Raw genomic sequence first — 22,324 nt, forward strand, 5'->3', positions numbered from 1 at the left:
TTTTTTTTTTGAGGCGGAGTCTCGCTCTGTCGCCCAGGCTGGAGTGCAGTGGCCGGATCTCAGCTCACTGCAAGCTCCGCCTCCCGGGTTCACGCCATTCTCCTGCCTCAGCCTCCCGAGTAGCTGGGACTACAGGCACCGCCACCGCGCCCGGCTAATTTTTTTTTGTATTTTTTAGTAGAGACGGGGTTTCACCGTGTGAGCCAGGATGGTCTCGATCTCCTGACCTCGTGATCCACCCGTCTCGGCCTCCCAAAGTGCTGGGATTACAGGCTTGAGCCACCGCGCCCGGAATTTTGGAAAAGCAATATTACAAACTGTTTCAAATGCACGCTTTATTTTTATTGCCCCATCTCTCCAGTAAGCATTTAAAACACAGAATTTTTAGTTAATAAGCAATGTGGATTTGTGTTGCATCCATTGTTTTTTCTTGAATTATATCATCAGCTTCATAGTATGTTTCATTCGTTGCATTTGATGCTGCATTTGAATTGAGGGCTTTGGTTTTTTCATTTGACTTGCCTGCAGATACACAAAACAAAATGAAATAATTATTTGAAATTATGACATCGAGTTTCACTTATAAAAATGTGCACTTAAAAATAATTTTTGTAGCAATATTGAAAATATGATATCCTGAAAATGTTATGTGTATGAGTGAGAACTGAATTATTTTGAAGTGGTTTTTGAGTATTTCTTTCTGAAAGTCAAATAAGGGAAATAGTAACAGAAACAAAAAAATTGATTTCCATGCTTACCTTTTTCCTCCATGCTTCCATGAGGAAAATACACATTTGATAAGAAGGTAACAATTTCTGAGTGACTTAACAAAAGTGTGACTGTCCCTCTCCTATGCATGAACTACATTAAAGCCAATCATAATAACTTGCACAACCTTAAGGCTTTGCCATTATAACTGATTTAGATGTGGTTTATTAAAAGGGCACAGTTGTGCCACAATCCCATTCACTCACTCCATATAAATATGAGTCCAAAATGAGCAAAGGTAAAGGAATATGGATCTTTGCTGATCGGAAGTTAGTACTAAACAAACACAGCAAAGAAATGGATTATTCAATGAATAGTGTTAGGAAAGTTGAATGGTTGTAGAAATAACTAATGTATCATTTCACCAATAGAAAATAACATAAATATGTAAAGAACAGTGGAAGAAATCACAGACATTACTAATGACCTCCATGTTGCTAAATGCACAGTCCAGTTCATTCTCATCTTATTTGATTTCTTAGCAGCAGTTGATCCAGTTATTTCCTTGGCTTCCAGGGCACCATTCTTTTTTACTCTCTGCTACCTTACCGTTACTAATTACCTCCATGTTGCTAAATCCACAGTCCAGTGGCCAAAAACCTCTGGTCTTTGATGCCTCTCTTTTCTCTCACCCTACATCCAATCCATCAGAAATCCTTGTTGACTATACTTTTAAAATACAACCAAAATCAGACCACTTTTCACCATCTTCACTGCTACCACTATTCTGTTTTCAGTACAACATTCAAAGAGCTATTCTTTAAAAACTAAGTTGAATCATGCCCTCTGCCCAGAACCCTCCATTCACCCAAGTCTTATACAGTGGCCTACATGATTTCATACACACACCATTAACCTCTCTGACTTCATCTTTTTCTACTTCATTCTTTGGTTCACTCCAACCTCTTTGATTAAACATTTCAGGCATGTTCCAGCCCTTGGGACTTTTGCACTGACTCTTTACTCGGTCTACTATGCTCTTCTTCCAGATAATCTGCACAATAACTCTCTTTTTTCCAAGTCCTTCCTCAAAAGTCATCTTCTCAATAAGACCTACCCAAAGCATTATTTAAAATCGCAGCCTCCATATCCCCATCACCAACCCCTTCTGCCCTCCATTTTTCCCCCGAAGCACTTATTAGCTAATATAATTTACCTATTTATCATGCTTATCAGTTACTGTCTTCCCTCACTAAAATTTAAGTACCACATTCCAAGAAATTTTTGACTATTTTGTTCATTAATGATGTGTCTATAAAAATGCCTTGCACATAGTTGTTCAGTAAATATTAGTTGAGTGTATTAATGAATTAAAGGATAAGACAGAAAACTTTAAAACTGGGTAGCAAAAGACAAGATTGAAAACCAACTAGCAAAAAATATTTAGAGCAAATGATGCATGTCTAATATGTAAAGATCTTACATATCAGCATGTAGGACATTAACACCTTTTAGTGAGTGAAGAAAGTGACAGAAAAGATAAAATGACTAATAAACATGAAAAAGTTTTAATCTTGCTAGTCAGAAAGAAATGTAAATTTGAAAGGTGAGAGAAACAATTTTTCATCACTCAGGTGAGGATAAAAAGTAATTTTTCTTGGTCAACGGTGTAGCATGATGGGAGTGTAAATTGGTGCATACTTAGAAGTGTCAAATGTTCCTACTGTGTAATTTCACTTTAACAAGAAATTCCCAAGGAAACCATCAAAGATGAGATCTAAAACTTATAGACATCTTCTTCACTGGTTGTTTTAAATACCAAGAAATGAAAGTAGCTTAAATTTCCAATGATAGAATTGCTAAATATCATGCCTGAGATACCATGCAGCCCTTTAACTTAAAAAAAATATAAAAATGGTTTCTAAGAAATGTTTAATCACATGAAACGTGCTTAGAATACAATGTCAAGTGAGAAAAATGTAAAACTATCAGCAATATAATAATAGTTAATACTTACATAGCACTTACTCATAACATTATCAGCCTATCTGCTAAAGCCCTTTAAGATCACACATAAACTTGGTTAGGCTGATGATCTGGTTCTGCTTTCCTCTTCTGGCTCAATTCACCCCACTCCCTTCCTTGTCTTTGGTGGTTCAGATACCCACAGGTCCTGTTTTCCCAAAACTTTCCCTGGTGTCTCCCTCTCTGCCCCAAGCCTCTTCCAGTTGCCTAGTGTCTCTAATTCTCCAGCCTCTTTTGCTTGAAGAATTCTCCTTCAGGTTTTAGAAAATCTGCCACAAACCTCCCTAAGGGGAAGTCCATTAGCCAAGACTCCTTCCATTAGAAGTAGCTACTGTACATCCTCTTCTTTTCACCATACAGCATATCTTCTGGATACAAGTTTTTGATTTTTTTTCTTTAGGTGAATCTAAATCTTGCCTTTAAGTATGCCAATACTTCCTGGCTTTGCATATTAATTGCTTTCTATAAGTAAACTGCTTTTTGCAAGTAAAAATATATATTAAAGATACTTTTCTATAAGTAAAATGCTTTCTAGGATCGATTAGGACATCCCTCACTCTGGGACGATTTCATGGTTCAACGCTCAAAGGACAATATTATTTACAAGTTTTTAAAGATGTCTCACTGCAGCTTCCATATCTTACCCGTAAGACTGAAACATGCATGGTATTGATCTCTAGGCTAATATTAGAAGTGCTGAAATTTAAAATCTGGGGCCTAGAGTGGCACGATAATGACTTTATTTCAATTACTTCTCTTCTGAACTATTTTTGGTAGTAAAATAAGTTACTTTCTACTTCTAAACATGCAGTCAGTATAATTTGATTTTTAAAAGCTAATTTGTTGTAGGCACAGCATTTGCCAGCCTGGAAAATAGCCTTTGCCCAATCAGCAAGCAAAGCTATTTAAAATAAATATAGTAGAGAAAGATGGCATGAAAAATTTAAGAAATAAAAAATTATTGACTTTGCAAAGCAAATATTTTCTAAAAATTAGATTCAAATTTAACAAATAATAAACAAGGTTTATGGAAATTTTATCTTGTCAAGATGATTAAAAAATCAGGCATTTTATAGATTGTTTTCAAGATTTTGAAAGACAGGTTTAATTGGCCTCATGCTGTCTTTATTAGGGCTTATGATTTGGGAAATTAAGTCTTTTCTCTCAAAGAATAAAGGTTTTCACCTGTTTTTGAAATCTTTATGTTATCACCTTGGTTAAATGAATGACTTATTTTGCAATGACCTGTGATCCTATTTCATGATAGCAAGCGTTTTAAACTTTTTATACTTGACACACTTTCCAAAGTCAAATTCTAACTTGGGTCCTCATTAATTTTTTGCCTTTAGTCCCCAGAAGTCCAAAAGAGACCTATTTGACTTATTGGTATAGAAATCATACAGGAAGCATTGTCAAATATGAAATGGTGTTTGGTTTTCTTTGGGCTATATTTGTATAAATGTTATTGGTATGTGTGCCAAAATTATGGGAAACTCCTATAATTCTAATATGACTTAGTGTATGTTATTAATAATTATAATTATATAAAACTGTTGTATGCCAGAGAAGTAACAAATTGCTAGTCAAATGTGGTTTTAATAATGGCTGTCCTAAGACTTCTCTTGTTTTGATCCTCTTCAAAAGGTGGTTTATAATCAGCTGTAGGACTTTGATAGGTGCTCTTGAATGCAGGTTTTTAATAACTTTGGAAATTGTGACATTAGAATAAAAGAAAAAACTTTCGGGACTCTCAGAGAACTGAAATGTTCACGAATATCAAACAGGACCAGAGTTAACTGCATGGACTGAGCTAAAAGAAGACTGAAGTAATCTTTTTTACTTTTAGCTTAAAATGTTGCTTATCTTTTGTTTTGTTTTTCAGAGTGAAAAAAACTTATTTTAAACTATCTACAGCTTTTAACGATTGAGTAAAGTATACTCCTATAAACAAAATTTGGAGCATATTTCTCTCTTCCTTATTTCTCCAGAATTTGGAAACTATTTGTGAGTTTTCTTAACTTATGGCAATATAGTTATTTGCGTAAGTGCAATAAGAATGTTTTCTTTTGCAACAGGACACAATTGGAGAAACTGGTTGTTTTACCAAGGCTTTGAATAGAATAGCATGCTTTCCTTTAAGGAATCAAGCTTAACCCATAGAGCCAAAAAAAGCCCTTTGGGGAAAACTGGCCTCATACCGTGTCCTCATGGTCCCTGCATAGGGCTCCTAACCTGTAGTAAGTAAAGAATGTCACATTCTAACAGGCCCAGGAGGTTCAAGGTATCTTGGGACCTCAAGAGGAGAGGAAATTACACAACTCATAGGTATTTGAGGATACAAACCCATGGCTGGGCTCAGCTTAAAAAAAAAAAAAAGAAAAGAAAAGAAAAGAAAAAAAGTCTTATCTGAGATTCCTTGAGTTTCATCAAAGCCAAATTTTAAAAGTCTATTTGAAAAATAATTATCCTTGCAGCCCTTCATACAAATAATCAGGCCAAGCATAAGACTAAATCTTATTTTTGCAAGCAAATCAGTCCTATTATGATTTGTTTTTAATAAAAATGGGAGACTAGAGAGAGAGAAACTACGTTTCAAAATGAGCTATAGTACACTTGTTATTAGATTCTAGTCTTGCCTAATGTTTTTCAGTTTTTATTCTTTTCTACAGTTTGGACTGAATTCTAAAATTTTTCCAGGCTACAAGTCTCCAAAATAATATTTTTAATTTAATTTTTGTTCTTTCTTTTCCCTTTTTTCCCTAGTTTTTCTATGTTGAAATCACTGAAAACTAAGCTGTGCTTTCTTTAAAGCCCTGCAAACTGAAGCTAGACAACTTAAGCTTTAAAAGAAAATAACAGCAACCTATTTACATACATAAGTTGCTTCATACCTGCCTACTGATGTATGGACTTCAAAGTAATATGGCCTATATTGATTTTCCAGGATTGTTCTGGTTTTGTTTGTTTTCTCTCTTCCTCCCCCTATTTTCTCTTCATAGGACATGAGACTTCACAACCTGCTAAAAATCAGCTTTCCTCATAATGTGGGACCTACCCATCTAAGAATGAACCATACTAGCCATGAGAGATCAGACAAAACCTGAGACCAGACTCAATTTTCTTCTAAAATGCTTTCTCCAAAAGATTTTAAAAAGGAAAGGGTGGGAATGTGAAAGGAAAATAAATCCTGGGATCCCAAAATCACTAAGCTAAAGAGAAAAGTCAACCTGGGAACTGCTTAGGGCAAACCTGCCTCCCATTCTAAGTCATCCCTCTGAGGCTTACCTGAGACAAATGCATATCTGATTGCTTCCTCTGCCCTACTGTTTATGTAAAAATGCAGATTCACTGAGCCAGACTAAATTGTGTATTCAGTAGAAGGCTGATCAAGGACTCAAAAGAATGCAACCTTTTTTCTCTTATCTACTTCTAACCTGGAGTTGTCTCACCTTACCAGACCAAACCAATGCACATCTTACACATTTTGTTTGTGTGTGTGTTAAGACAGTCTTGCTCTGTCACCAAGCTGGAGTGCAGTGGTGTGAGCTCGGCTCACTATAACCTCTACCTCCTGGGTTCAAGAAATTCTCCTGCCTTAGCCTCCCGAGTAGCTGGGACTACAGGCACGCACCACCATGCTTAGCTAATTTTTTTTTATTTTTTGGTAGAGACAGGGTTGCCCAGGCTGGCTTCAAACTCCTAGGCTCAAGTGATCTGGCTGCCTCTGCCTTCCAAAGTGCTGGGATTACAGGTGTGAGCCACTGCACCCAGCCCATCTTACACATATTAACTGATGTCTCATGTCTCCTTAAAATACATACAAGCAGACTGTACCCCCACCCACCTTGGGCACATGTCTCAGGATTTCCTGAGGCTGTGTCAGGGATGCGTCCTTAACCTTGGCAAAATAAACCTGAACTGACAGAGACCTGTCTCAGATACTTTGCATTGACATTATATAATATTTGAAAATCAAATTAAGGTGTTTGTAGGTTATTTTTCACTTGTTTAATATTATTTTTACTCTTTAGTATAGCAGGTAAAGATAAAAGATCAAAGATTTAAGATATAAATTAGTTTTGTATTATCTGGGGTGACATTTGTATCTTATATAAGCACCGATTTAAGTATCTAAAATTTTAATTTTTTTTGAATTCCTGGAAATCTAAAAAGTGTAATGTTAAAGTCCTTCGTGTTTCCAAAGCTTTTTACATACTTAAATTCATAATAGTTTAATCAGACTTTCAAGGTGTTTTGTCATAACAAATTTGGGTTTTTTGTTTTTTTAGTGGGAAATAAACTAAGGAAGTTGTTTCCTAACTTAGTCATTCTGGGGTTCTCTCTAAGTCATCCCCGTTCTGATGCTCTTGTTTCCATTATATATTTCTCTGGCAACAACTGAAGGAATTTATCTAACTTGTTTACTCCCCTCTGAGATTTAAAGGCTTGCAAAATACATTACAGTAGTATAGATTTTTATTCATGTATGACTTGTAAAGATCGTTATTCCCCAGCCTCAACTCATTATTTACTTGGCTATTGGATCCTTCTAACCGGTGTTTAGAACAAAAATATTTTTTTGATTGGCTTCTAAAGCCAAAGCAATTCCCCTAACAAAACCAAATTGCTATGTGAACAAGAAAAGATGTGTTATAAACACCATAACACCTCTAGCATTCACTCTCTTCCTGCAGGTTAGACAAATCCAAAAGTGCTTTTTTCAAGGTATATCCCTCTGGTAACTTAGAGTAATTGGACATATTGGGAAACAACTGCAGTTAGTGGAGCTGTAGTGATAATACAGTTCAGCTAACTACAACTCTGGGATAATTTTAAAAGAGAAAGATGAAAATATCTCAGCAACCTCAGCATTTCCTAGTTTTCTTTTAATCAAGAAACTAGTTTCTTAACCAACAAAATAGGGATAAAAACAGCTGCCTCTTTTCTGTCACAGGTAACAACATGGATTCAATTTAAATAAATCTGTAATATCATTGCGCTCCCAAGAGATTTGTCACACATAAAAATTTTTTCTTTTTTAATTTATTTTTCTCATTAGTGGAGTGGGAATTGCCAAGATTCAACATCACAGTTCCTTCCTACTCAATTGTCAGCTGCTCTTCCTGCTGCCTGCTACTTATTTCCATTCTTTGGTTTTTGTTGTTCTAGTCATTGTATGCAAATTTCAACCTTTCTTTAATCCTATACTTCCTAGACTGGCATTAAATTAAAGCTTTGGTCTTTGCCAAAATTTAAATCCAATTCATCGAACGAAACCTTTCTACCTATCCTTATCACAGGTAGGCCAACATAATTTTTCTGATAACAGTTAAATTTTATACTTATTTTCAAACCATTTCTTCGGGGACCTAGAATACTTCTGTAAACTCCGCTCTTGCCTGCCATTTCAAAATATCAAAAGAATGTTGGGGACTTCTGCAGGTCTTTATCTCGTGGCTATCAGGCAGAACTGTCATTAAGCCTTTCTACTATCATCTGCCAATGTCCTCCTAGCTTCTGGGTTACCATTCTGATGTTCTTCAGCAGCTTCCATGTACTAACCTAGCTGAGTCACTTTATTATTTAGTAGAAAATCTACACATCCCACTTATCCTGCAGTTCCTTCTTGCGGAAACAAGCAATCTCAAGTTTTTATCCTAAAAGTGTTTTTTTTATTTGTAAGAGGATGTTTTCCCTTCAAATGTAATATGATGACGCATAGGACTGGGTGTGAGCTAAATGGTGAAGTGAGCAAAACTTATTGACCTCTCCCTTTTCAATGCCCTGCCCTCCCCTCAAGTATATAGAGAGATCTCACATAAGCACAGTTAAAACATCATTTATCATGAAAGTTACAATCTTGGACTTGCCCTTTTGCTTTAGTCACTCATTAATGAGTGGAGGCAGTTCTATTCAGAAATTTTTTTCCTACACTATTTTTTCCAGAATTCACCTTTTTCTTTCTTTTCTATATTGTTAAATTCTTCCAACTATTGATGATTAACAATATCTTACAAAGGAAGTTAGCTGATATTATATGTCCTTGAAATAAATGATTTTCAATGAGAGACTGGCTTCTATTTTGCTTATTGGTTTGAGCATGACTGAGGATTGTCTGACTCTGCCTTGAGGAGGATTCCGAAATGCTATTATAATAGCAAAAACCGCAATTACTTTTGCACCAACCTAATAATATAGGTAACTACTGAGCAATTTGATTTTCTACATTGTAGGAACAGAAGCAGTTGTATAAAATTCTAGGCTCATTATTTTAAATAAAAAGGTCTTTCTATTTAAAGAGACACAGGTGGCCTTTTATGCCATTGAATTCCAATTACCCTATCTTCTGCTAAGATCTCAATGAATTCCTTTAAAATCTTTCTGAAATAAACACTGATTACCATTAATAAATAATTTGGCAGCCTAATTCATATGAGCTTTGAGCAAATGTTTTTGAAAGGACATTAAGGCTATTTAGAAAAGTAGTTCTCAACTTCTTTATACATTTAGTACAAAACCCATCAAAATACCATTTGTCTTTTTAAAATTGGACAGCGTGATTCAAAAGTTTATTTGGAAACTTGAATGTTACTAGAGTAGCCCAGAAACTGAAAAAAAAAGGATGACAGGAGAGGGGAGATGGAGTCTTGTTTAATCAGATATTAAAATAAACTGTATAGCTACAGTAATTCTTAAAGTATATTACTAGCTTAAAATAAACAGATGAATCAATTTAACAAAACACAAAGTCCAAAACAGACCACAATATATGTACGAATTTAGCTTATGACTAGTGACATTTTAAATTGTCAAGAGAAAAATGGATTAGCCAATAAATATTTGACAACTGACTCATTATTTGGAAAATAAAAAAGGCAGATCTCTACCTCATATTTTATACCAAAATTAAAGCTCCAGGAGTATTAAAGATTTAAGTATAAGAAAAATGCATTAGAAGAAAATATAGACAACTACATAATTACCTAGTATAATATAGTTATCTATAGGTATCTAAATATATAAATATAGGTAACTATATTATATTAGGTAATTATATAGCTAGGTAATTATATAATTAGATAACCATAGGTAACTATAACTAATTACTAATACTTCAAACTATATTAGAAAATGTATTTTAAAATTAACTACATTAGGGCTGGGCTCTGTGGCTCACACCTGTAATCCCAGGAATTTGGGAAGCCAAGGCGGGCTGATCACCTGAGGTTGGGAGTTCGAGACCAGCCTGACCAACATAGAGAAACCCTGTCTCTATTAAAATTCACAATTAGCCTGGCATGGTGGCTCATGCCTTTAATTCCAGCTACTCAGGAGGCTGAGGCAGGAGAATAGCTTGAACCTGGGAGGTGGAGGTTGTGGTGAGCTGAGATCATGCCATTGCACTCCAGCCTAGGTGACAAGAGTGAAACTCCATCTCAAAAAAAAAAAAAAAAAAAAAAATTAACTATATTAGAAATCAGAAATCAACTATACTAGAAAATATAAACTATACTGACTGGAAAATACAGTTACCTATATTTTCTACTAATGCATTTATTTTTTATACTTAAATATTTTATCTTTATATCTTTTGGTAAGGGGAAAACTTTCTAAGTGTGAAACCAAAAGGAGAAAACACAAAAAAAGAAACTTCTGCAGTTGAAAATTAGTCACATATAAGATTTATTTGTTTGTTTCTCTGTATTTCCTAATTTTCCTATAATGAACTGATAATGAACTATAATGAATTGAGAGGAAGATTTTCTTTCGAGAGAGCAAGGATATCTTCTAAGACGAATATAGCAGACCATACTGAGCCAGCCCAAATCCTATTTTGCTCACAGGCAGAATAAATGTTTGCATTATCTTTAAATTTGCTTTCCTTCTCAGTATTTCATATATAATTTATGCTTTTCTCCTAGACAACTGTGCCTTACTGCTAATTTACTTATCCCTTTTCATTTATATCATCTGTCTTTACAAAAGAGAACATGAAATACAGGCTTGTTGTTTATTATACCTATACAGCTGTATTATTTTATTTGTGCCAAGCAGCTCTACTAATATTTGCCCTTCTAATTTTTATCAAAAATTCTGTGTCTAAGAACCCTTCTCTTAGCTCCTTCCCCCAGCCTCTTCTACAACTCCAGAGTATCAATAGATATTCAAAGCCCCAGGATAAATATGCTTTATATTCCTGGAGCATCAAGTTTACTCAGATATGAGAGGGAGAAGATGCTATTATTAGAGTAAAACAAGTCATATTATGCAGTCAAATTGAAAATTCTCATAATTTTAAAAATAAAATGGAAACTTCAGATAATTTAAAGTTCATTAGGCTTAAAGCAGGCCTTTCTACTCTAGCCCTTAGAATTCTGGAGACACAGGTTCCTTTCTCTTACATAGTTGGCCCTCCATATCCATTGGTTCTGCATCTGTAGATTCAACCAACCACGGATCAAAAATATTTGGGGAAAAAAAGCATCTGTACTGAACATGTACAGACTTTTTTTTTCTTGTAATTACTCCCTAAACAACACAGAATAACACTACTTACATAGCATTTACATTGTACTACATCGTACTACATATTAATCTAGAGATGATTTAAAGCAGGGGTCCCCAACCTCTGGGCCACGGACCAAGCTAGTCTGTGGCCTGTTAGGAACCAGGCCGCACAGCAGGAGGTGAGCAAAGGGCGAGCAAGCATTACTGCTTCCCCTCCACCTCCTGTCAAATCAACATTGGCATTAGATTCTCAAAGGAGCACAAACCCTATTGTGAACTGCACATGCGAGGGATCTAGGTTGTGCGCTCCTTTTGAGAATCTAATGTCTCATGATCTGAGGTGGATCTGTTTCATCTCAAAACCATCCCTCCCATACCCGACCTGGAAAAATTGTCTTCCATGGAACCAGTCCCTGGTGTTAAAAACAGTTGGGGACTACTGATTTACAGCATATAAAAGGGCCAGGCACAGTGGCTCACTCCTGTAATCCTAGCACTTTGGGAGGCTGACACGGGTGGATCATTTGAGGTCAGGAGTTTGAGACTAGCCTGACCAACATGGTGAAACCCTGCCTCCACTGAAAATACAAAAAACTTAGCCAGGCATGGGGACCAGTGCCTGTGGTCTCAGCTACTCTGGAGGCTGAGGCAGGAGAATGGCTTGAAACAGGGAGGCAGAAGTTGCAGTGAGCCAAGATTGCGCCACTGCACTCCAGTCTGGGCAACAGAGACTCCGTCTCTAAATAAATAAATACATACATAAAATGGAAAGCTATGCGTAGGTTACATGCAAATACTATGCCAGTTTACATCAGAGACTTGAACATGTGAAGACTTTGATATCCGCAGGGGGTCTTCAAACCAATCTCAATGAATACTGAGGGACAACTGTACACATTTAAGGATTCTCTGGTGGAAAAGTTTGAGAAGCAAGGCTCTAAGACACCCCTTTAATTGCTCCTCGGTTAGCCATTAATTCCTCCACAACCTGTGGAATGAGCCCTCACCCTCAGATTGTAGACTCAGAAGGATGCCTTTCACACAGCCATCTGTTTTCTCAGGAGCTGGACGTCCTATACAGAACAATTTACAAGCAATAGTATTCTTTTAAACATTGGCATTTGAAGCATACATAACCCGAAACACAAAGTTTAAAAAGAAGAAAATGGTTATGGAACACAACTTAAAGACCGATCAATTGCTTCAGCAATAGGTCCTCTGTACAGAATGAGCCCTAGGGGTAGTCCAATTACAGTCTACAATCACTGCCAGAGACTAGCTTTCTTCAAGATCCATTCCAAACGTCGGAGTCTTAAATTGTAATGCAAGTCAACAGAATAAAGATATACTATGCAAAATCTTGGCAAAATTGTCTAATATTAGACTATTTTAGACTCTCGTCAATTATAGAGGGAAAAAAATTCAGTGTCCTAAGTCAATTTAGTGTGTACACAAGAACACATTTCCCTTTAGGCCATTCAGATTTCCTATAATGGAAATAGTTTCAACTGTAAAAATTAACCTAAAATATCGGGAGGCTGACCCATGAATTTTTTTTCAAATTTTTATTATACTTTAAGTTCTAGGGTACAGGTACACAATGTGCAGATTTGTTACATATGTATACATGTCATGTTGGTGTGCTGCACCCATTAACTCGTCATTTACATTAGGTATATCTCCTAATGTTATCTGTTCCCCCACCCCCTCCCCACAACAGGCCCCGGTTTGTGATGTTCCCCACCCTGTGCCCAAGTGATCTCATTGTTCAATTCCCACCTATGAGTGAGAACATATGGTGTTTGGTTTTCTATTCTTGCAATAGTTTGCTGAGAATGATGGTTTCCAGCTGCATCCATGTCCCTACAAAAGACATGAACTCATCCTTTTTTATGGCTGAATAGTATTCCATGATGTATATGTGCCACATTTTCTTAATCCAGTCTGTCATTGATGGACATTTGGGTTGGTTCCAAGTCTTTCCTATTGTGAATAGTGCCACAATAAACATACATGTGCATGTGTCTTTATAGCAGCATGATTTATAATCCTTTGGGTATATACCCAGTAATGGGATGGCTGGGTCAAATGGCATTTCTAGTTCTAGATCCTTGAGGAATCGCCACACTGTCTTCCACAACGGTTGAACTAGTTTACAGTCCCACCAACAGTGTAAAAGTGTTCCTATTTCTCCACATCCTCACCAGCACCTGTTGTTTCCTGACTTTTCAATGATCACCATTCTAACTGGTATGAGATGGTATCTCATTGTGGTTTTGATTTGCATTTCTCTGATGGCCAGTGATGATGAGCATTTTTTCATGTGTCTGTTGGCTGCATAAATGTCTTCTTTTGAGAAGTGTCTGTTCATATCCTTTGCCCAGTTTTTGATGTGACCCATGCATTTGGAAAGGACACGGGAAACTGGTGAAACCAATTTTCCTCTGACATAATATTTACTTTTTGATTTATTATGCAAATATTCTATTATGTTCCTAATCTTCAAGACATTCCTTAAATGCAATAAAGCCACAGACTTGCTTTCTCAATAGCTAGAACACTGGCATCCATTGCTAGGTAGTAGAATCATTGGAATGGAACATGCATATTTAACGAAGGGTACAGCAATGTGTAAATATCACATCAAAGGCTCGCTTTCAAATACAAACAATTTTCTCTTCCCATTCTAGTGACATTTGAACTATTTTATTTTGGGCTCTCCACTATGTCTGATTTGGTTAAAATCAATGCAAGGGACCAAAATCACCTCATTTGAAAGCAGCAGGAAGTCACTGATCACTTAAAATCCTGCCTTACCAATAGCACACATTCAGGAAAGGTGTACTGAATTGATCTGCCAATTTGACAAAATATACTTGTGAGAGGGGCAGAATGAGGATATTTCTTTGCAAGTAAGCAGCCTCATCTAACTATAATGGACTTCCTCACTCAATAGCGACAAGAATACAAAATTTGAATCAACAAACCAACTAATGCTGTTGCTATGTTCTGAAGTCAATGTGAAATAAAATTTTGGAGCAGTACCTAAGCTAAATCTGGAAAAATAACCAATTTTTATTTAGTACAGTGCATTGTATAGAGAAGGCAGTCAATGAATGTTTTATGACTGTGACAGTGACAATATTTTGCCAATGTTTCTCAAAATATGCTCCTAGTATGACACACATGCAGTGCTACCCCATCCAATTCATTCATGGAATATTTGCTATGTGTTCTAGGCAATGGGGATACAGTAATGAGCAAACAAGACAAAAATTTCTACTTTTCTGGGACTTAGTTTCTACTCGGAGTGGACAAAAGATAGACAACAGGTAAGTAAAGGATATAATATGTTAACGGTGAATGCCTAAGATAAATTCAAAGCAGGAAGAGGGTATTAAATGTTGAAAGGGAATTAAAAATGCAGATAGGGTAACCAGGGGAGAGCTCCTGGGAAGGTGACTTTTGAGTAAAGATGGAAAGTGAAAAAGTAAGTCATGCAGATATCTGAGGGAAAGCATCCCAGACAATAGTGGAAGCATGTGCAAAGACCTTGAATCAGGAATTTCAAGGAACAGCAAAGGGGCCAATGAGGCTGGGCATGTGAAGACAGGAAATATAAGGGCAGATCACGCAAGTCCCCACAGGTCATGATGAAGACTGTTTTCTCCATTGAAAGAGACAGGAAGCGATTAGTGTTTTCAGCAGAGGAGTGACATGACCTGACTTGTGTTTTAACAGGTCTGCTCTGGCTGCTCTGGAGAGCAGACAGCAGGGGAACAAGGACAGAAGCAGCAAGAGGAGCTACTTGTTTTAAAATGCAGAGCCTGGAATTTGTGTTTTTTTAACAAGCTCTCTATGTGATTCACAGGCAGTCAAATGTAAGAACTGCAACTTTAAATTACCTAAGCAATTGAGACAAAAATTGATTTTACAATCTGATTATTTGATAATCACTACTCGACATCCAGTGGAGAAACCGGACCTAAGTCATTTGTACTAAATTCAGCTAACAACCTATCATTTCAGCCATGTAATCTCCAAACAGTACTTCCGGAAGAGAACTTTCAAGGAATCTTGGCCCCCTTGTTCTGTGACACAGGATACCCTCTGAGAGGTCTCCTCTGCAGAGAAGGAAATGAGAGCTAATGCAATCACACAGTGGTGATGTATTTGATAAGGTCACAGAACAGGTACCCTATAATATGAGAAGTTTTAGGATGCAACTAAAATAGAGTATATGGGTGAGGACTTTCCTCAATTTTTTTAACATAAAGATTTTCATTTTATTTTTACATGGAAGCAAGTAAGCACTTGTGTGTCATTCTAAATACATATATAAACCCTAAATTTATATTCTGTTTATATATTCTACCTATAAATTATTGATAAATTCCGTATATATTTTATAATGTATATTCTAGATTGGTTTATATGTGCATCTCACAATAAAATTTATAATTAGTACTTTTTAATACACTATAGAAATTTATATTCACAACAGTTAAAAATTCTTTGTGATTGAGTTTTATAATGGTAACAACTAGCATTTGCACAGCACTTGATGATTGAGATAATAGGACCTAGTTCCACAAACCATAAATAAACATTATTTCTACTTTATAGTCACACTATACACATACAAATCCCAACATTTTAACTAGTTTGCAATCTAACCAATACATCTTCTAGTTATTTTTTGTTTCTTTTATATGCCTCTGAATTATTTTATATGCCCCTCTGAACTGTGTACACAGTAGACACACAGATAAATTCTTAACTGACCACTGACTAGCCAATCTAGAGTGATGAAAATATTTGGTTCAGAGAATAAGTTATCAAATACTTTTTTTCTCTATTTATTTGACTTCTTTGACCCCATCCAAAAACAAAATTTTTAAAATTTCAAGAGGATAAACCTTAATAACCGGAAGGAACATAAATATATTTAAAGCAGATTTACTGAACCAATGGTTTAATTTTCATGAGAATAATTACATCCTGCTGCTATTTTTCCTTCAGCACAATTTCCCTAAAGTATTTCATCATTAAGGCCTGATTCAATGTGAATTTTTAGTAAGATACATAGTAAACTGAATTTTTAAAAAGCATTCATTGTTAACAGTATGATCACCCAGGTACAAGTTATTCTTTTGGATAAAGTTCAGGTAATTGGTAACAAATAATAGATACTGATTACCTTCTTGAGTGGAAGAAGCCTCTAAGTGTTGAAGCTTAAGGCCAGTGTCTAATCTTTGAGGCTTTGTATACAGAAATAAATAGCAAAGGACACAGACACTGATGACAAAGGCGAGTAAAACAAGGGCAGCAATTCCTAATCCAATCAAGGCACCAACGCTGAGGAAAACAGGAAAAAAACATGTGTCACACAAAGTGGTTCACACTGGTTCAACTAAAGAGAAGGCATAAATATGTCGTTAGTTCTTGCTCTCAGTCATTCATAACCAAATTGTATTTTAGCATAAACAGTAACGGATTCAAATCTACAGTTCACCTTTTTCCATCACCAAATTCTTGTATTTTCTGTGTAGGATTTTCGAGACCCTGTTCAATTTATACATTACTTTTTTTTTTTTTTTTTTTTTTTTGAGATGGTGTCTCACTCTGAAGCCCAAGGTAGAGTGCAGTGGCACAATCTGGATTCACTGCAACCTCTGCCTCCGGGGCTCAAGTGATTCTCATGCCTCAGCCTCCCGAGTAGCTGGGACTACAGGTACATGCCATCATGCCCAGTTAATTTTTTGTATTTTAGTAGAAATGGGGTTTCACCATGTTGCCCAGGGTGGTCTCGAACTCCTGAGCTCAGGCAATCCAACCACCATGGCTTCCCAAAGTGCTGGGATTAAAGGCGTGAGCCACCACTCCTGGCCAGCCTGTACATTACTATTAATAGGGAAGATCATGTGTTCATATTATAGGTTAAAGGTCACATGATTCTTTTGGGATAATTCTAAAACATCTCCATCAAATAAACCTCTATTATTCATATATTTTAGAAGGAAAGATCAGGTTCAACAACAAATGATGAACAGAAAAATATTTGTTTCTGCAAAAGCACTAAAGACATATGTGAAATGCCATTTGTTGATTTACAAAGCCAAAACTATTATAAAAAAGGAGAAATGGTATTTGTGAAATTCATATCAAGTTTATGTTCAGTTTGACTTTTTCCTTTCTAAAGGGGCATAATGTCAATGGCTTCTAGCATTAAGGAAGAAGCCCTTATATTTTTCTCTAAAAACAAAATGTGTATCTGATTGTATTTGCTCCACCCTAAATTTGTAATGATTCCGTCTGATACAGTTACCTCTCAGTCTAATCATTTGAGAAATATAGTTTTCATAAGCCTGTGAACTGAATATTACTAAATGGGAAAAGAGCTTGGGGGAAAAAAAAGCATTATCTTGAAAGACTAATATGCTAACACGTACTTCTTGAACCACATTTTGTTCTAATTAAAATCTACCAATAGATTTTAACCTATAAATAGATTTTAATCAATTTTACTCAAGAACAGATACTTCTGTTGACTTTCATGGTAGTGTTGTATACACTTATTTAAAGCATTTGAGAGTTTAGCTTGTAGAAAATGTTCAATAAATGGAAATAAATAATAATTGACTGCTGATTGATCTACCGGTATTTGGAACATGCATCATTGAAAAGTAATGATCTTTTTCTTCATTATCTTCCTGGCTTGCCTTTAGGCTTCTGCTCTTTCCCTGGGATTCAGACACTGACAAGTTTAACCTGTACCAAAAGGGAGAGGAGGGAGAATCTGACCAGGGATGCCAGGAGCATTGTTGCTTTGGGAGGAAGGAGAACAGAACTGAAAGTGAAAAGTTAAGTTCACTCCACTTGTCCTTCATTTTAGGAGCTAGAACACCCCTGCAAAGAAGAGATTGCCTCCTGAATCACACACATGAAGTCGACTTTCAGAGATTCTTGTGCTTGGTTTATTGTCAAGCCAGTTCCACTAGCCTTGTAGACAAGTGAAGGCTGGGGAAATTTATGGCTAGAGTCATCGTAGAGCTATATATTTCAACTTGGGGTTTGCTCTCACTGGATGCACTCTCATCTAAAAGGTAGACTCCCTATATTTGGCGACTCCTCTTTTATACTTGTTTGCACCAAACCTAACTTTTGTGCATTTTAAGTATCAGGGAAGGTTAGGATCACTTCACTATACACAGACACATGTGAATGTAATCCACTCAGTTAATATTATCTGGTGCACAGAGCAGATAAGAGGCTAGACATCTGGAAAGATTCTGCAAGCAAGAACCTGATTATTAAAAAATCTTCAAGGTAAAAATGTAATTTAGTCTATTTGAAAGCAAAATTGTTACTTTAATTAACTTCCACATACACAGTGTGGGCTTTCAATATACAAATTATAAAACCAGACCATTAAATGTGAAAGAAAAACAAAAACAAAGCATGCCATCCCTGTTTTCTGTTAAAAAAGAATGTTCTTCATAATAGTGACAAATAGTTTCAATGTCATGGTTCACTTTATAAAAACGTTGCTTTATGGCTGGGCGCAGTGGCTCACGCCTGTAATCCCAGCACTTTGGGAGGCCGAGGCAGGCAGATCACGAGGTCAGGAGATCGAGACCATCCTGGCTAACATAGTGAAACCCCATCTCTACTAAAAATACAAAAAATTAGCCAGGGATGGTGGCAGGCGCCTGTGGTTCCAGCTACTCGGGAGGCTGAGGCAGGAGAATGGCATGAACCTAGAAGGCAGAGGTTGCAGTGAGCCGAGATTGCGCAACTGCACTCCAGCCTGGGTGACAGAGCGAGACCCCGTCTCAAAAAAAAAAAAAAAAAAAAGAAAAGAAATGTTGCTTTATGCATGCAAAGCTCTAGGTATAAACTCTCGGTAAAGATGGAGCTCCAGGAGACTCCTAAAATATTCATTTCAATAAATACTTTAATTAAATAGCCACTCATGCATGGCCCTGTCCAATAGACCTTATTTTCCCAAGTCCTGGAGAAGATCACCAAGGAAAATCCTAAGAACATAGGGAGTCATCAGAGGAGAAAAGATGGGAGGGGGCCAGACACAGGAAAGGAAGAATTATCCTTTCCTCAGCACCCTATGGCAGTTGTTTTACAAGCTTTGAGAGAGGGTCTGAAGCTGCTGTCACATTAATGCAGCAATTCTCCTACTTAGGAAGTTCACTTACCTTGCGATAGCCACAGCTGTGCCTTTCTCCAGCCACTATAGAATCTCAAAACAAGGGCTAGTGACTCTTCACAGTTGGACTATTTTAAATTAGGAGTGGAGAGCAAAGAACAGAGGGGAAATGAAGCTCTAATAAATTTACCTCCCTATTGTGTTCTCAGAGCTCAATAATTCACAGGAACCCCAGGTTTAACACTGCCAACCGACAACATCAGTTGAAGTGATTTTTCTATTTCCCAGGGAATGGAGCTGCACTGTCCGTTTTGTCAGTGCTGAATGAAGACCCCAGCAAGCTGTTCACTCCTTTGTGCCCTTATAAATCTTAGGAAGGTTTTATGTCCTCTATTGCTTGTCACTTTGGAACTATTCAGGGATCTGAAAATCTCAGGCACATTTTCCAATTGAGTTTGACTTAGGAATTGCCAGTCTCTGTTGGAGGTGCTTCTGCCATTAGTAATGCCTCCAATGACCCAGAGATAGATTACTCAGTTAGTTTCCAAAAGGCCAGATAATAAACCAATGCAATACAGATTTCTTCCCCATGTAATCTACTAAGGATAAGCTATCATTATTTTCTGACATTTTGCCCTTCTCCAGCAAAATACAACTTTGTCAGTTGAACTTACTGGAAGGTAGGCATTCCTGTTGAGACTTTTTGATGCTTCCAATATAGAAAAATATGTTAATATTTTATTGCTTCAAGAAGTAACATTTAGTCATTTGCTATAGACTTGGCCTGTGTGTTAAATTCTGGGTCATGTAGGTGACTGGGAGACATAATCATAATACTTTACCTCTTACTAGCAGAATCCATCTCCTCCAACTCCATAAACTAATTAATATGTACAAAACAATTTAAGGTGGGAGCTCTTTCCTTGACTGTCGAACCCCTTTCATTCTCCAAGCAAAATGAAAAATTAAGTTTAAAGTTTGCAGCCCTTCAGAGTGGAAGGGGGAAAAGAAATTCATAAGGAAAATGTCTACATCAATACTAGTTGGAATAAGTAAAATAAAATTACCACTATAGGAAAAAGAAACAAGACCCCACCTTAGAAAGTCTCTTCACATTCCAGCAATAGCCACATGGCTCAGGTTTCAAGAAAGGGGGTGTCCTGTTCTACAGAGTGTGTGTATAATCATGGCAACCAAAAGCTGTATCTTTCTTGGTGTCTCTTCAATTCTCTCCAGGGTAGGGGTCAGATCCTCCAAAAAGGGCAAGTCGTAAAGCCCAGTTGCTTGCGCAGGCCCTCAGGAACACACACACACACACACACACACACACACACGCACTTTAAAAAATATATGTGTATTTTAAAGAATACAGCCAATTCCTTCACATCCCTCAAAGAGTCTTAAAATACTCTGATCCTTGTTAATGCAGTAAAAAGAGCCCCAAAGGAGCCTCCTTTCTCTTCAAATACACCAAATAAACCTAAAAGAGGAGTTTAAACCTTCCCCTTGGGTTATCTGCCTGTCCTCCCGCTCCACCAGTAGGGCTGCCAGCCTGGGACTGGTCCCCGGCGAGGGGAGAGCAGTCGGCTCCCGGGAAGCGGGCGGGGAACCCAGCGGGGCCAGCCGGGAGGGCCCCAAGTGCGCCCTGGGCGCAAAGCCCGCCCTCCTCCAGCGCGCGCCTCGCCTCTGGTCCTGGCTTCTGCGGGAGTTTCGCCTCCGGTCCTGGCTTCTGCGGGAGTTTCGAGCCAGGGCGAGATTTCTCTCCCTACCGTCACCCGCCCTCAGAGGCTCCGCTTCCTTCCGTAGGGACCCAACCCAGAACCGATCGCGGGGACCCGGGGGACTCCCCCTGGCCCTGGCGTGGCTCCGCTTGTAGCCTCCCTAGCCCCGGGCCCGGCCAGCCGCCGCACGCGCGGGCTCTCAGCCCACCTGAGGCTCCACATGTAGCTGTGCTTGTAGGGGAAGTAGCTGCCCGGCTCGCTGCAGCAGTACTTGAGGTCGGCGAAGCCGCAGCAGTACTGGAGCGCGGCCCCCTCGCCGCGCCGGGGGCACTGGAAGGGCTCCACGAAGCTCTGGTTGAGGCTGTAGTAGCCGGAGCACAGCCTGCTGTCCTCGCTCATCGCGGGCAGGGGCCAGGAGAGGCTCGCGAGGGCCCCGGTCTGCTCTCGGATCGCACCGGTCCAGCACCTCCAGAGCCCGCGGACCCCTCTGCCCGGACTCGGCTCTTCCGATCTGGGCTCTGGCTGCCCGGGCGCTCAGTCTGCCCGCGCCACCTCTGCTTTCTCTCCTCCCCTTGTCCACATGGTGTCTGGGCGCCTTACTCTCGCCTCTCCGTCTCGCTGCTGAGCGGTCGCTCCTTTTATCCGCCCATCTCGGCGCCCACTCCCCTCTACTTTCCCTCACTTCACCAGCAGCCTGGAGACCTTAGCTGTCCCCACACCATGCCAGAAAGAGCTTTCTCCAGAGGGAAAAAAGGAGACGTGGGACATGTTTTCAGTCCAGGCAGATGCTGCCAAAGTTGCAGTTTTCCTGCCTAGGGACAGGGCAGGTGGATTCTGGGCAAACAGACCGGGTCTAGTGGAACCTTAACTGCTCGGCCATAGACTCAAGGAGTGGAGGAGAGGACCAGCTAAAAGGCAGTGAACAGTAGTGAGGCGGCGTTGGTGTTCTCTTTCTTTGAGAAGTAAATGTGAAACATTAAGATCTGCCCATTTAAAAATAAAAAACAAGAAACAACGTCTCCCCTAACAACTGGCCATGCTGCAGTTGCTTTGTGTTCAGCTAAAATATCCAGAAAAGTTAAGAAATGCAAGACATGAAGGTAAAGAAAGTGAGAACTTTCTAGAGAGGGAGGCAGCCAAAGGAAAAAAAGGCAGAGGAAATAGGGAGAAAACTTCAGTCAGTTTTGATGTGCTGTAG

General features: G+C 38.2%; 1 protein-coding gene across 1 annotated transcript; it reads right to left on the reverse strand.

Moving 5' to 3' along the window:
- Positions 1 to 320: 320 nt before the first annotated feature.
- Positions 321 to 21,773, reverse strand: SHISAL2B (shisa like 2B). Its single transcript, XM_007973821.3, has 3 exons — positions 21,335 to 21,773; positions 16,442 to 16,599; positions 321 to 522 (listed from the first exon to the last, which is right to left on the reverse strand). The coding sequence occupies exons 1-3, from the start codon at positions 21,523 to 21,525 to the stop codon at positions 389 to 391; spliced, it is 483 nt and encodes a 160-aa protein (XP_007972012.2). The 5' UTR covers positions 21,526 to 21,773; the 3' UTR covers positions 321 to 388.
- Between the last annotated feature and the right edge of the window lie 551 nt (positions 21,774 to 22,324).

Source organism: Chlorocebus sabaeus, chromosome 4 (assembly GCF_047675955.1).
Source record: "Chlorocebus sabaeus isolate Y175 chromosome 4, mChlSab1.0.hap1, whole genome shotgun sequence".
Lineage (NCBI taxonomy): Eukaryota > Metazoa > Chordata > Mammalia > Primates > Cercopithecidae > Chlorocebus > Chlorocebus sabaeus.

Bases quoted from the DNA above. Each gene is read 5' to 3' on its own strand.
- SHISAL2B (XM_007973821.3), bottom strand. From the start codon at position 21,525: ATGAGCGAGGACAGCAGGCTGTGCTCCGGCTACTACAGCCTCAACCAG. The intron at 16,600-21,334 runs GTGGGCTGAGAG...TGTTTTCCTCAG, and splicing joins AGCTACATGTGGAGCCTCAG to CGTTGGTGCCTTGATTGGAT. The intron at 523-16,441 runs GTAATCAGTATC...GTGTATCTGCAG, and splicing joins GGCTTCTTCCACTCAAGAAG to GCAAGTCAAATGAAAAAACC.